This window comes from Pyrus communis, chromosome 1 (genome assembly GCF_041283825.1).
Source record: "Pyrus communis isolate YQ-2024b chromosome 1, ASM4128382v1, whole genome shotgun sequence".
Taxonomy (NCBI): Eukaryota; Viridiplantae; Streptophyta; class Magnoliopsida; order Rosales; family Rosaceae; genus Pyrus; species Pyrus communis.
Window position 1 is genome coordinate 22,222,290 of NC_142565.1, and position 14,944 is coordinate 22,237,233.

The following is a 14,944-nucleotide window of genomic DNA, read 5'->3' on the forward strand; positions in this document are numbered from 1 at the left end:
TACACAAAGTCGTGAAGAGATTAGGATAAGCCACACAAAAGATTTGTCATATTAATTTGATACCAAAAAGATTCAAACATAGCTTCTCATACCTAAGGTACACTACTAAATTAGCGACGAAAGTACGCACAATTTATTAGAAAGCCACGGTCGAACGAGGCTGGGCCCCACATATATAGAGCCCTCCACTGGCACGACGATCCTGTTTCGTTCTCATATAACCACGTTGGTTCGTTTCCCTCCGCATTTCGACGACGGACGAAAAGAAAATGAACAACTTATTACGCAACGTCTCTCTCATCCGATGTCTCCGTCACAACAAACCCGTGCTCTGAAATTTAATCGCACTATTCGCATTTTCTCGCTTGCCAAACAGTCACTGAGAAAGTGAGGGAAAATCCGGCGAGAAAATTTGGAAAGATGGGGGTTCCGCAGGCAATGGAGGCCCTGGAAGCGAGAGCTTCGTCTGTAAGAGTCGCGCTGCACAAGAGCCAGACCATCACCGACAACATGGTCGCCATTCTCGGCTCCTTCGACCACCGCCTCTCCGCCCTCGAAACCGCCATGCGTCCCACTCAGGTCAGTCACCTCGCTTTCTCTCTCTCTGTTTATTTATCTGGTTGTTTCCCGAGAAACCTCAGGAAAATGTCACCTTCTACATCGTGGTTGGGAAATGTACTTGTTTACAAACGCTGCGTTTCGTTCGTCTGGTGTAATTTATGTCTCTTTTGGTTTGATATTTTTGTTTTCCATATAATGTAAGTATATGTAGATGGAGCTGATGAGATGTTTAGATTTAATTGACATAAATTCAGGATTTTGATTTGGGTTTCTTTGTGAATTGGTGAAAACTGTGGATGGTAGATTAGGACTCATTCGATTCGGAGGGCGCATGAGAACATTGATAAGACATTGAAGGCTGTAGAGGTTATATTGGGGCAATTCGACCTCACACGAAAGGTTAATTAGCTCTTTTTTCGATTTGTTGATGCAATGCACTTTGTAATTTGTTCTTGTTTGTTGACGTGTGCGGAGAATTTGATTGGAAAATGTGGCGGTGTTGGTTTAGGCAGAGGCTAAAATACTGAGAGGGCCACATGAGGATTTGGAAAGCTATTTGGAAGCAATTGATCAGCTGAGAAGCATCATTCATTTCTTTAGTAGCCATAAAAATGTTAAAAGCAGTGATGGGGTGCTTCACCATGCCAATAACTTGCTTTCGAAAGCCATCTCGAAGCTCGAAGATGAGTTTAGACAGCTGCTCACAAATTACAGGTTCACTTTAATTACAAGAAAACATCTCTTCGAATTTCAGTTACCATTTCCTGCTTTCAACTTATTATCAGTCGACTTTTAAACATGACATGCAAGCATTGAACTTTTGTTTACTATTTCCACTTTATTTAATTAAGCCTTTTATATTTTTGTTCTTTTTCCATCTCGGTTGAGGAAGACACTCTGTAATGTTTGATCTGGAAGTTTGAATTTTGTACAGAAACATTGTCTCAAATACATGAAAAACTAGGAAGTAATTAAAAAAAATGAAGATGGCAGTTAGGAAGTTGAAATCACTAAGAAGAATTTGACTTTAAAACTGCTTTGTCAAGCCAGCTGAGTGATAAGAACTATGATTATGTAAGATTCTTTTTGCCCTATTTTTGTTGATAAATCTTGACGTTTTACTTGTCGTAGAGTTCAAATGTACCAGATTTGTTTTGGTTAAATTTAACCTTTTAGTTTTGGCCTTCCACCTCATAATAAACCTCAATGTTTCATCTTGTTTGTCGTTTCCTGTCTCTCTTGTTATGCCATGTTTACTGTTGTACCATGCCAATCCTACAATACGATATTAGGACCGACAATCGATGAACTTAGGTTATAGCTCCTCAAGTAAGTTTTTTTCCTTCGTATTTCAGCAAGCCTGTTGAGCCTGATCGTCTATTTGATTGTCTCCCTGACTCTCTACGACCAGATCCAGCTGGACAGAAAAATGATGCTGGTGGAAAGGGTTCTGAACACCCAAACAAAAGTTTAAAACCTGTCATTTACACACCACTAACGCTTATTCCCCCAAGGGTTCTGCCATTACTGCATGATTTAGCCCAACAAATGGTTCTAGCTGGCCATCAACAACAGCTTTTTAGGACCTACAGGTGAATTATTTATTTCTTTTGCGTGGTTTAATGTTATGTTGCACCATTGCTTACATTGTCAGTCATGTGTGATAATTTCTATTCTTTGTTAAAGTAGATCTTTAAATAATAGGTGTATTCATTAGGAAAAGGAATATACTCAAAAGTTTTCTTCATAAAGTTTCTCTTGCTCTCACCTTTTCTCCCTTTTCATCTAGAAGAGTTACAAAATAGTTGCACTTTTATAGATTGGTTTCTGACCGCTTGATGATGACCTAATTCCTGACCGAGATTGAGTTATTATATACGAATTAAAATGAATAGGTAACAAAACGATGTACTTATAATTTCCAAATAATGCAGCCTAAATTACATTTAAGACATGAATTCATTTACATTTATTCGCTAAATAGGTTTGAGAAATATTTTTGTTTGGTGTTTTTCCTTTCTACCTAAGATACCAAAGAGGGAACGAAGGATATGACTATAGATAGGGAAAACTGGAGAGAAAGGATTCCAGTTGCCAACCCCACTTATTTGAACTTAAGGCTTGGTTGAGTAAGTGCATCAATTCGAATCTTTTTGATCTTCGTTTTACATATTATTCATAGACTGACAAAGATGTTCTTATAGGGACACTCGTGCTTCTGTTTTGGAGCAGAGCTTGAGGAAACTAGGCGTGGAGAGACTTACTAAAGATGATGTCCAGAAAATGCAGTGGGAGGTTTTAGAGGCTAAGATTGGGAATTGGATACATTACATGCGGATAGCTGTAAGAATTCATGAGTTTTAGCTCAATTGGTTGTAAATGGCTTGTTTGTTGGTTTCTGTTGCTTTTTATCTACGGTTGCTATCCTTATTTATTTCACTAACTCTGTACTGTTTAAAACAGGTGAAGCTGCTGTTTTCCAGGGAAAAGAAAATCTGTGATCAAATATTTGAAGGTGCTGAGACACTTAAGGATCCATGTTTTGCTGAAGTTACTGCAAACAGTGTGGCTATGCTACTCAGTCTTGGGGAGGCTATTGCCAGAAGCAAGAGGTCACCTGAAAAGTTATTTGTTCTTTTAGACATGTATGAGATAATGAGAGACCTTCAGTCAGAGGTAATGAAATTTTAGTAATTGCATAAAAATTAGACCATGATTACAAATTTCTGAAATTGTTAGTTGCTTGCTTGATTAAACATTTTGAAGGTTTCTTGCCACATATTGTGTAGGGATTCATGGTAGAAATTTAAATCCTGTTAGATATGGACATGGCAATTAATTTTTTGAATGGATAACAAACACATACTCACACACTCAGTCACTAGTTTATGTACAACATCGTTTTGGTTAAAGCACTTTACCAACTTGCATAAGATGTTTCTGGAGTCCATCCATTGCTGCTAATTTGGGACAGAACATGCAGTTTCTCACTCTTCACTGTAGTGCCGGCTTCGATGTGAATATGAAAATGATGAAAATGATGCTATGTTGCTGATATAAATCCTTGTTAAGACCTTAGTATTGGTTTCTTAAATCATGGCAGAGCTTGTGTAAGTATGAATGTGGCCTGACAACACCTTAGAACTCATCAATAAATAGCCTTTAAATTCACAAATTCATATGTTTAATTATATAAGATGATCGCTGGAGTATATTGAAGGCCAAAAGGTTGAAAAGTATTAACATGGGAATGGGGTTAAGTGCAATGATGTCAAGCTGATTTCTTACAGAAATTTATTTTGCAAGGAAACTATAACTCTTAAAGAAAGTAGAAGGTCAAAATATTAGTTTCATTCTCGTCTTTATCTTTATATGTTCATCAAATGTTGGTTTAATACTTCTTAAGGAAACAATCGATGGTTTAAAATATAATTCTTAGATCTTATTTTTCAGATTGAGTTACTTTTTGGAAGCAAAGCTTGCATGGAAATGCGGGAATCTGCAATAAGTTTGACAAAGCGTCTAGCTCAAACAGCCCAGGAAACTTTTGGTGATTTTGAAGAAGCTGTTGAAAAGGATGCCACAAAAACTGCCGTTCTTGATGGAACCGTCCATCCTTTGACAAGCTACGTGATAAACTATGTAAAGTTTCTTTTCGAGTAAGTAATTATTCCTGTGCTTTCTGATTCTTGCTATTTTGTTCCTTCTCTGAGGAGATTGCAAATATAATAACTTTGAAGCATTCATGATTGCTGATGTCTTTGAGGGTGATCGGATCTGTATAATTTTTTTGACCCTATCGCTTTTGGTAAATTCTCTGCTTTGTTGAATTGTTAGTTACTTGGATTGTTTGCCTCCACGTTGGCTGGTTATGATGGTAATGTTTAATTTATTAGTAAACTGGAAAAAACGCCCCTACAACTATAAGTTTTATAGAAAAACACTTTTAAGAGCTCAATTGGAGACAAAAGCCCTTCATCCATCCCCATGCCATGCATTAATTGATTTTTAGTTGCGAAGTTATTTTGGTATTACATAATACAAACTAAGCTGATTTTTCTCTGAAGTGTTGAGTTTGAAGTGTGTTTTTTTGTCTAAGGTGTGAAGTTATCTAGGACTTATATGTGAATGCCCTTAATTTATCAAGATCATTGCAATAATTTCCATATCAATTAAAATATCTATCAACTAAGCCATTTGCGTTTTTTTGTATCTTCCTTTTCTCCCAATCCCAAGTTCGGTTCTCTTTCTATTTTTCTGGTACTTTTTCACAGTAACTGTGCAAACATCACCGCATGACTGTTTAAAATGTTCACAGTTATCAGTCTACACTGAAGCAACTTTTTCAAGAGTTTGATGAAGGTGAGCCAGAGTCTCAGTTATCAAAGGTTACTACAAGGATTATGCAAGCTCTTCAGAACAACCTGGATGGAAAATCTAAGCAGTATAAAGATCCTGCACTCACTCAGTTATTTCTCATGAACAACATTCACTATATAGTGAGATCCGTGCGGAGGTTTGTTTTATAGTTATTCTACTCTTTGGAAGATGCTGATCCTATCTGCATGCTACTACTACTGTATTAACTGATAAGTAATTATATACAGGTCAGAAGCAAAGGATTTGTTGGGGGATGACTGGGTGCAGATACACCGAAGGATCGTACAGCAGCATGCAAATCAGTATAAGAGGGTTTCTTGGGCAAAGGTTTTGATTCTTTGATCATATTATTTCTCCACCATATTCTTTCTGTTTTCTTCTGATGCTGCCTTGTTCTCTGGTTTTGAATTCTTGTTAGATATTGAGCATTCGGGATTTGTTTGTGTTGGTCATGTTTTCCTTTTATCAATACCCTGAATTTACCCTTTATTCGAAAATTTCACAGCATGTCATTCATTTCGATATTTTCCTTGGGACACTTGATCATGTGGCCTTGATCCACTCCCCTGGCCTCCTGGTCTCGACTATTTTTTAATCTGTCTATTCTCAATACATTATAGATGATCATGGTATTCATATGTTTCGAATAAACCATTAGAAGGTGTTGGTATGGCAACATCTTTATCCGCTATAACAGTAGTAAATGGGCTCAACTGTTGTCAAAATTTCAATCTAAAGTTACAATGCTCGAATTATTCTTCCTGTTATTTGAAAATCATTCTCATATGCTCTGGTATCTTTATTTGATTTTTGTGATGCAGATTCTGCAGTGTCTTACCGTTCAGGGCGGAAATCCATCAGGTGGTGATAGCAGTTCGCTTTCAAGAGCAATGGTGAAAGATCGTTTCAAGACCTTCAACACACAATTTGAGGAGCTTCATCAAAAGCAATCTCAGTGGACAGTTCCTGACAGTGAATTGCGAGAGTCTTTAAGGCTAGCTGTTGCTGAAATCCTCTTGCCTGCTTACAGATCATTCATCAAACGTTTCGGGTATGTTTTCTCCTATTTTTGAACATTTCCTTTGAAAAAGATCCATGATTTCTGCATTTCTGGCATCAATGTTGACGCGCATCGTGTTGCAGGCCTATGGTCGAGAACGGAAAAAACCCGGGGAAGTATATAAAGCTACGTCCGGAGAATATTGAGTCAATGCTGAATGAATTTTTCGAGAGTACGACGTGGGGAGAACAGAAGCGATAGGTAGTTGACATGCCTGTTTTGAGAAGTAGGGACTTAGCTTCCAATGGTAGTCTTTGTACAATTTACGATGAGGTTAAATAATAAGCGATGTTATATGCCCCATGTAAAGCTTTCAATTAATCATTCAAGTTCTTTTTACGTTTTTGATTTTCAGCTACCAAATGAGAAATATGCAGGAAATATTCGTTTCTGTGCAAATGTTAAAAGAAAACATAATACGAGATAATTGCTATTAGCACTTTTAAATAATTATCTAGTACTTTTTTAAAATGAGAATAGTGTGGTTATTGTTTGAGTATAAAATCTGTTTTTACAAGTATTTCTTCTTAATTAATGTATGTACATACATGTGTATGATGCATGTACACCACATGTGTTATGTATGAAGAGGAAACACACAACATGTACAATTAATGTTTGTAGAGAAAAACCTTCGTTTTGTGGAATGGTCAATATGTACATGATTAACGACTAGAAATATGCCTCTTTTCAATACACGAACATATATTAAAATGAATATTTAAAAACGGCTGGAACCTAGTCGAAGTTGGCCGACCGAGCCCTCACGCCCAATGTAAGCCTTTTCCTCTTAGGCCACGGACGGAGTCACCTTAGGCTCAGAGGGGGCGGATGCCCCCACTCATTTTTTGTGTGTGAAAAAAAAAAGTACTCTTTTAGTTGTTTGTAGCATTAGTATTAGCTCTTCCATATGCTATTTTTATTGTTGAAAGAGTATTTTCGGTCATGAAATTTATAAAGATTGATTGAGAAATTATATGAGAGACTAATGGATAAATGATAACATGGTTATTTTTGTAGAGGGAGATGTTTGATGGTATTGGTAATGAGGTTGTCATGCAACGCTTTCAAAACATAAAAACGCATTGATGGATATTGTGATATGTTATATGAAAAACCTTATGGACTAATATATAAGTGTTTTGTTTAGTATATTTTTGTGTTTTTTAATTTGTGACTTTTTTGTTTAAAGATGCCCCCATCCATGCATATCTCTGACTTCATCCCTGTCTTAAGCCATCTCGAACCGAAGGGTCCAAAGAGTCGAAAATAGCCCGAAAATCGTCTCCAACCGAGGACCAAGCCAAAGGCCTCGTGGGCCCCACGAAATCTGAAAAGGCTGAAGGGCTGGTCGAATGCAGCCAACCCTAGGCTGAATGGAATTTTTTTAATTGTATCGATTTTGCTCTCGGTTATAACCGACAACAATAAAGGAAAATAGAAGATTTAATGGTACAACGAAGTACATAATATTTAATGATACAACGATTGAAAATAGAAGATTTAGATAATTGTGAAGATAAAATATAACAGTTAAGACGCACATAGCATAGGATGTTACGTCATGTCATACTCGAAACGCAGATGAGAAAAAAGTATTGCACCCCCAACTTTCACCAAGTAACTTCATCTTCCCAACAAAAAATTAAAAGTGCTTCATCTAAAGTATATATCAATAGAATCATCTTTGTCAACTAAAAGATGGTGAAAAGATTATTTAGTCTTCTATCATAATAAAAAGATTAAGAGCAGTAACGTAAGTTTACAAAACAAAAATTTGCTATTTTTTGTTTAAGCCTCACCACCTACTTGATTTGAACATCTCTAATTACAAAAAAAAAAAAAAAAAACCTCACTCCCCACTCTCACCCACTCTCTCTCTTTCAACTTTAAAAATAAAAAATAAAAATCTCACACACTGTGTGTGGGCATATACTAGTTAATCATAAAATTAACTCCTTGGATCAGTGTAAGAACACAAGGAGCCCACCAAGCTCTTCATGCCTGTGGAGCCCTTATGGAAATTATAGATATGCTCATGAAGATGTCCAAGTGGGGGACTTTACGCTCCAACAAATGCTAAAACGTTACCCTCCTACACTACCAATTTCATGAAATTTAAGGAAATGGTAAACCGTCATTGTTCAGAACATGAATCAGCGAAGACGGGGGGTAGTTAGCGCATGTGAAGTCGCACATCTCCATATTCCTACTCCACGCCAAACGGCATGCCACCATGTTGGCCGATCTTGGAATCCAAGACCAGCGGCAATCATAAAAAGACTCCTAAGCCGCCTGATTTTCATCAGGGAAGGGAAGGCCTCCCAGCTGCCAAATATTGAAGAGTCCCGCAAGCAAGATATATTTTTTTCTGAGAGCTAATATAGGACATTGAATAACACAATTCAATGAAGGCCTTGAGAGCAAACCTAAAACATTGAATAACACAATTCAGGAAATGGCTTCATGGGTCAAAATACAACAAAATACACAACCAGTAAGAATATAATCCACAATGAACCAGATTCAAACCGCGTTACGAAATTACGAAACTTGTATTTGCTCCACATCCTCTTTAGTGAAAAAGTATTCAAAATCTTCAACTTTTTTTTTTGGAGCAGAAGCTTATGTATGCTTTGGAAATTTCGAAAAAAAAAAAGCTTTCCTTTAATCATAATTTTTCAAGTAAAGGATATAGTCTATGAACTTGAGACCAACCTGGTTCTGTCAACAGCAGATGCGCCAACTTGGCCGGCAAGCTGCCGCTTCCAAGCATACGCAACAACGGCTCCATCGGGACAAACCAATGGCATATGTAGCCCCCAAGAATTGCTCCGTGATCGCAGCGACTCGTTCAGAACTTCACATTCTTCCAGCTGCCTTCCCAACAAAAATAAGCGCGACACCCTCAAACATTTGTGGATTTTTCAATGCGAGATAGGTTTTTGCGAATCAAATCCTAGAGAGAGAGGAGGTACCGACGAAGCGGAGGTAGAGGAGGTGTTGGCGCATGGAGGCGTCCTCGTTAAGGAACAAGCGGAGAGGCTCAGAGCCAAGAACAGGGGTTCGAGGAGGCGGTTGGAGTCAAGCCTAATGTGAGAAAGCCGCTCCATCGCCTGCGCCACTTGTTTGGCTGCACCTCAACAGAGGGAGGTTGCGACGGCGTGGAGTTCTGGGTCATTGCTTGCCGTTGTTGTTGCTGCTGCTGCTGCATCGTCGTCTATGGTACTAAGCTGTGTTTTGGATCGTTTCGCCGTCTACGTAACAAGTGCCTCGTTTGAATGAAACTTTTTGTATGCCCATATTGCCCTCACTTAATTTAAAAAATAACGTGAGTTACCCACAACACCTCCGTCCTCTTCCGCTAGATCACAGTAGGCGACGAAATCCGACAACTTTCCGGCGTCTAATGAAGTCGTCGGTGTGACCTGGGTTTTGGAGACATCAACGGTTCGATTAATGTGTGCAGCGTCCAGTGAATCTAATTGAATAGCTGCGATGGAATGGATGGAGAGAAAGGGTAAGGGTTAAACCCAAAACGAGACCCGTTCGTCTGAGGTAAAACCGAAAAAGAAGGGTAAAATCTGAAAGATGAAACCGAAATAGGATCGGTTCTGACAAGGTAAAACCGAATTCGAACAGATTCCTTATGGTAAAAACGGAAATCATACGGGATAAGTGGAGGGACTTAGAAAGATTTGAGGGTAAAAACCGAAACCGGCCAGGTTCTGCACTGTACAAACCGAAATCACACCTGTTTTTGGCGACAAAATCTGAACCAAAGTCGGTTCTTTCCAGGTGAAAACCGAAAACGAACCGGATTTTCAGCACAACAACGTAAACCGAACTGAACTTTTAAGGTAAAAACCGAAAAACAAACCGTGTTTTCAAGGTAAAAACCAAAACCGACAGGGAATTCTTTAAGCTGAAAATCGAAACCGAACTTTTAAAGCTAAAACCCCAAAACAAAATCGACTAAAAGAGAAAACCGAAGCGATTCTTTGAAGGTACAACTGTTCAAGGCGGAGGGACTGAGACAGATTAAGGGTAAAAACCGCAACCGAAACCTTGAACTCGGGTCGGTTTGTTTTGATCCGAAGAGAAGGAAATGCACAGAATATGCAGACAGTATCTGCAAAAATTCAAATTTGTTGCTCAGAAAATCGATAAGCAAAAACCCTAATTTTTTAATTGAAACGACAAATTTCATGCGATGAGGAGATTTTACCTACAAACACCATCCTTAAATTTTAGATTCTGAACACGCAGATTGCTGCAGGTATCCAACACTCATCTTTTTGCAGAGCCGGCGAAACGCTGAAACCCGCTTTCGGCAAATCCCCCAATTCTCTTTCCCTTTTTTACCCCATAATTTTTGCTTTTCATTTTTTTTTTTTTAAACATTCATTTTCTATTGGGGTTTTTACCCAAAAACATAAAAATAAATTAGGAAATGTAATGTATTGAAAAACTTGAGCTAATTATATTTTGCACCCGGGATTTTCAAATTGGGCATGAGATTTCAATTTCTTCGCAGTGCCCTTGAGATTCTTAAATTGTATTAATTTATATATTTTATCTAAAAAATTAGGATAAATTACATAAAATTTCCTGAACTATTAGACTTGTGATAGTTTCATACTCCATCTTTAAAAAATGTCATTGTCATACCTCATCTTACTTATTTGTGACAATTTCATACCTTCCGTTAGTTTGTCTGTCAATCTTCCATTAAATAGTGACGTGGTTTAAGAAGGGACCCACTTTCTCTTAAAAAATTAACAAATTATTAAAAACTTAAAAAATATAAAATTAAAAAAAAAAAAATTCACCCCTTACACCTTTCTTCCCATCTCACCCGTCTCTCCCCCCCCCCCCCCCCCCCCCAAAAAAAAATCTCTGCAACCTTCAGCCCCCACCTTTAGCAATCTCTGCAACCTTCAACCCAAAATCACAGCAAGCTTTGAACTTGCTGCATCTTGGATATCAAAGCACCCATTCCCTTTAACCTCCAACTCTCAACCCCTCCATCAAAACCTAGAACTTCAAATTCTTTCAATGACTTCCCGACACCCAAATGCCTGCATAACCCCCATTAAGCTGCGGTCTCAGAGAAAAATTTGCACTCCCTTCGATAAGACTATAAACCTGCGTCCTCAACCTGCTCGCGCTCCTCTGTGTCACAGCCCATTCGTGTGGGGGAGATGCAGAAGATTTTATTTTATTTTTTTTTAAATTGGCAAATTCAAATTTTAGGGTTAGGGTTAGGGTATTTACAGGGATTAATTTGGTGAGGGAGATGGGTGTGTAGGAGGAGGGGGAGGAGCGCCATGGGAGGGAGGTGGAGATAGAGGAAGAGAGAGCGGCGCGGGGGAGAGGGGGTTTGGTTTGGCGTTGAAGGTAGGTTGGGGGGAGCACGGATGGATGGAGAAGAAAGGGTGAGGGAGATAGGGAGTGGGTTGACACACCCTGATCGAAATCAAGGTGTGCTGGCCGTCACGTGAGGGTGACGTAGCCATGTGCACAGTGTGGAAGCAAAAGATAATAATATAGGTACGAATAAATAAAAACCAAACTACTAAATAAACTAGTTAAAGTAACGCACCAGTGTGAGACTAAGTGTGATAAACATAACCAGAGCACAGAAAACCTAAGTGCAGTCCAAAAGAAGAATACTAATTATACAACACCCAAAGGTGATCCTACATTTGTGATGTTCCGTCAGAACCACCAACAAGTCCTCGTGAACCACCAAAGCTGCTTCTAGCTAGAACCTGGAGGGGCGCAAAACAGAAAGTGTGAGTGGACAAAAACAAAGCTTTTCAAAATCATTTCATTATCAAAAGTTCTAACCCCTCGCCGTAAAACCTATATAGTTTCCCAGAAGATAGAATATACACATATATCGAAAACATGTTCAGAAATATGCCATGTCGAACGCCTCCACGTAAAATGTAAGTAACCCAGGTAATGTCAATCAATGCAAGTAACATGTCAGCCGGAGTCACCTAACGTGACCTATACGGCTGAATCTAGAGCTCAAATCCCCAACTCACTAACTATACCTGCACACGAGTCGGAACCACCTAAAGTGGTCTGTATGACAGGATTGGGTGTAAATAAATACGCTCAAGTGCTACGATCACGTGAAAACTGGGTGAATAATCGCGGGTCACCTATGAGTTGGAACCACCTATTGTAGTCTGTATGACAAGACTGTGCACCTAACTTGGATCCAAGATGAGCGTGTGGTGCGGGACGTGAACATCACGTGAAGGACTATGCCCTACTCTGGCCGGGAACACTAACACCGGGGGTGCAGGTTATGAGCTCTCTATGCATCTCACCTAACCACTAATTCACAATCATAATCTATAAACTTACCTGGCACTTACCTGTGCGTCCGCAGTACCAATCATAAATATGTGCAACTATTAATGCATAAATAAATAGGCAAATGCTAAGCATGGCATTTAAAACATATAAAACATTCCATTTCATTTTCTGGGAAAAACTACAAGTATATATACGGAAAACCAAAAGCCCACTCACTGATATGTGGAAGGGTCATAACCCCCTTGCCTCGAGTGACTGTGCTCGTCGTCAGGATAGGTCTCACCTATATGCGAAACAACTATAAAAACGTCAATTTAAAGCACATAACCAAAACTAGGTAATAACTTCTCATACAATGCTCAAATGGGATGTTTGGATACACCAACGTGATCTACTCAACCTCACGAACATCCCCATATTTTTAAAATAATTTTATGACCTCCCACACGCCGCCACGCGCCGGCCAAGGCACGGCCAGACGCCCCAGCCATGCGTGGGCATGTGCCTGGCACACATGTGGTAACCCTAACGGCGTTAGGGAATATTTCGTCCAAAAATTGAATATACCGTTATATATACTTGACGCCGTTAGTATATTCCGTCAAAATTGACGAAATATTCCTTGTCTTCTCCGGTGAGTCTCTCCGGCCGCCGTCGTCCACTGCAGTCAGCCCCACCGTTTGCAACTCGAATTCTCGTCGAAAACTGGAAAATTTTCAAAACTTCATATCTTCTTCATTTCTCAACCAAATTCCATGAAATTGGTACTAAAATGAAGCTTACAACAAGTAGAACAAAACCTTACCACTTTCAAGCCCTGGAATTCACGGAATCTCACCGGAGAAACCTCACAAAATCCGGCCAACCTTAAAACTTGCTATCCCGACGTCCAAAATCCTTCATACTTGTTCCCCGAGCTTCGTGAGAGTATTCTAAAGCTCCCAAAGACCTTAAAATCCATTGAAACCTTCTAGACGTCGATCTGTGCGTGAAAGGTTGGTTTTGAAGTTCGTCCATACACTTGCAAAGGAAATGGAAGAAAATCTGAGAGAAAGAAGAGAGAGGGAATCACGAGAGTGTATAGTATGGGTGTATGTGTGTGTTCTATAGAGTCAACCACCAAAAACAACAAAACAACACACTAAAATGGCAAATATCCACCAAGGGCATTATCGCCATTTCACACCTGCGGTACAATTAATTCGGGACGGGCTATCACATGGGTTCCCCATGCAAAAAAAGAAGATTTTATTTTTTTAGTTTTTAATATTTAATTTATTTTTATTAATTTTTTAATGGAAAGTGGGTCCCTTCTTAAGTCACGTCACTATTTAACGGAAGATTGACAGACAAACTGACGGAAGATATGAAATTGTCACAAATTCGTAAGATGAGGTATGACATTGACATTTTTTTAAAATGGGGTATGAAACTGTCACTGGTCCAGTAGTTGAGGTAGTTTTATGTAATTTACCCAAAAAATTATTTGAATTATACTAAATTGATGACATGATGAGCATAAAATCCGTAACTGAGTTGATATCTAAACCACATTTATAGCACATGATCCATAAAAACTCTTCATTTAATGTATAATAGACGTTCAACAACAGGTGTAAGTTAATACAATTTCAAAGTTTTAAGGGGCAATTTTAAAACGTCATGGCCTAATTTGAAAATTACCTTAAAACTTAAAATAATAAATATAGTTAGCCTGAAAAACTTCAACAAAGAATCTATCGGAGGCGAACCTACAGTTATATCCAACCTTCCTAAATATTAACCATGATTGAAATATAAAAGCTTGCCATGACCAAATCTTAAATAAATTATTAAAAAGAAAAATGGGTTATTGCTGATTTGAAACATCCATAAAAAAAAAAAAAAAAATCCATTTATAAAGTACAAAAGACCAAAATGTAGCCTTAAATAAGATTTTTCCGTGTGCCATTAATACGGCTCAGTACATTAAATCTAATAATACAACGGGTTGAAAACTTGATAAAAAACAAACTTCAACCAATTATATGATGACACTTGATGTACGGGAAACAAGTCCGGTACACTAAAAAATCTCTCCCTAAAAAGAGTCCACTGACTAATGCGAGCCAATACAACACCAAAAAGAAAAGGAAAAAAACACTGCAGCCCAAATGCAACCCTAAGAAGGAAGTTACATAGGGAGGTGGCGGTGAATTATGCTCTTCAAGGTTGTCCAGAGGTCATCTCCAATATCCAAGATGTTGTTGACATTACCCTCATTTTCTTTAAATTGATTTTGTTGTAGGAGCAATTTCTCGAGATGTGCCTGGATCGGTTCAGTCTCTTTGACGACGCCATGAATTTCCACAAGTATTGCAGCTTGCCTGGCTTTAATCTTCAAATTCTTTTCCCCAAGTTCTAGAAATTCTCTACTCTTGCTATCACAAAACTGAACCTTAGGTTGAATAAGCTGTTTTGTAGCTTCGACTTGGTCAGTCAAGTTTTTGCCCATATCATACTCAGAATAGGCTTCAGAGTAGGCTACAACAGATTGCTCTAGCTGCTTTAACATTGCCAAAATCATTGGTCTGGTGCCAGTGGGAAAGCAATTAGAATCTAGCAAGC

General features: G+C 38.6%; 1 protein-coding gene and 1 long non-coding RNA gene across 4 annotated transcripts; one reads left to right on the forward strand and one right to left on the reverse strand.

The window, feature by feature from the left end:
• Window positions 1–243: 243 nt before the first annotated feature.
• Window positions 244–6,340, forward strand: LOC137720917 (exocyst complex component EXO70A1). Of its 2 annotated transcripts, XM_088699721.1 has the most exons (11): window positions 246–579; window positions 865–960; window positions 1,070–1,275; window positions 1,917–2,153; window positions 2,766–2,904; window positions 3,025–3,237; window positions 4,015–4,220; window positions 4,880–5,077; window positions 5,169–5,268; window positions 5,763–5,992; window positions 6,085–6,340. In XM_088699721.1, the coding sequence occupies exons 1-11, from the start codon at window positions 421–423 to the stop codon at window positions 6,200–6,202; spliced, it is 1,902 nt and encodes a 633-aa protein (XP_088555847.1). In that variant the 5' UTR covers window positions 246–420; the 3' UTR covers window positions 6,203–6,340. The 2 variants fall into 2 exon arrangements, with proteins under 2 accessions (XP_088555852.1, XP_088555847.1); XM_088699726.1 differs by lacking the exon at window positions 1,917–2,153 and having other exon boundaries at window positions 244–579.
• Window positions 6,341–7,743: 1,403 nt separating this feature from the next.
• LOC148699358 (uncharacterized) lies at window positions 7,744–10,398 on the reverse strand. 2 transcript variants are annotated; one of them, XR_015966396.1, is made up of 4 exons: window positions 10,230–10,398; window positions 8,980–10,133; window positions 8,720–8,881; window positions 7,763–8,430 (listed from the first exon to the last, which is right to left on the reverse strand). It is a non-coding gene; the product is annotated as an uncharacterized LOC148699358 (long non-coding RNA). The 2 variants fall into 2 exon arrangements; XR_015966394.1 differs by having other exon boundaries at window positions 7,744–8,430; window positions 8,720–10,133.
• Window positions 10,399–14,944: the final 4,546 nt, after the last annotated feature.

Coding starts and splice junctions, on each gene's coding strand:
- LOC137720917 (XM_088699721.1), top strand. CDS start 421: ATGGGGGTTCCGCAGGCAATGGAGGCCCTGGAAGCGAGAGCTTCGTCT. Junction 5,269..5,762: donor AGAGGGTTTCTTGGGCAAAG/GTTTTGATTCTT, acceptor TTTGTGATGCAG/ATTCTGCAGTGTCTTACCGT. Junction 5,993..6,084: donor TCATTCATCAAACGTTTCGG/GTATGTTTTCTC, acceptor ATCGTGTTGCAG/GCCTATGGTCGAGAACGGAA.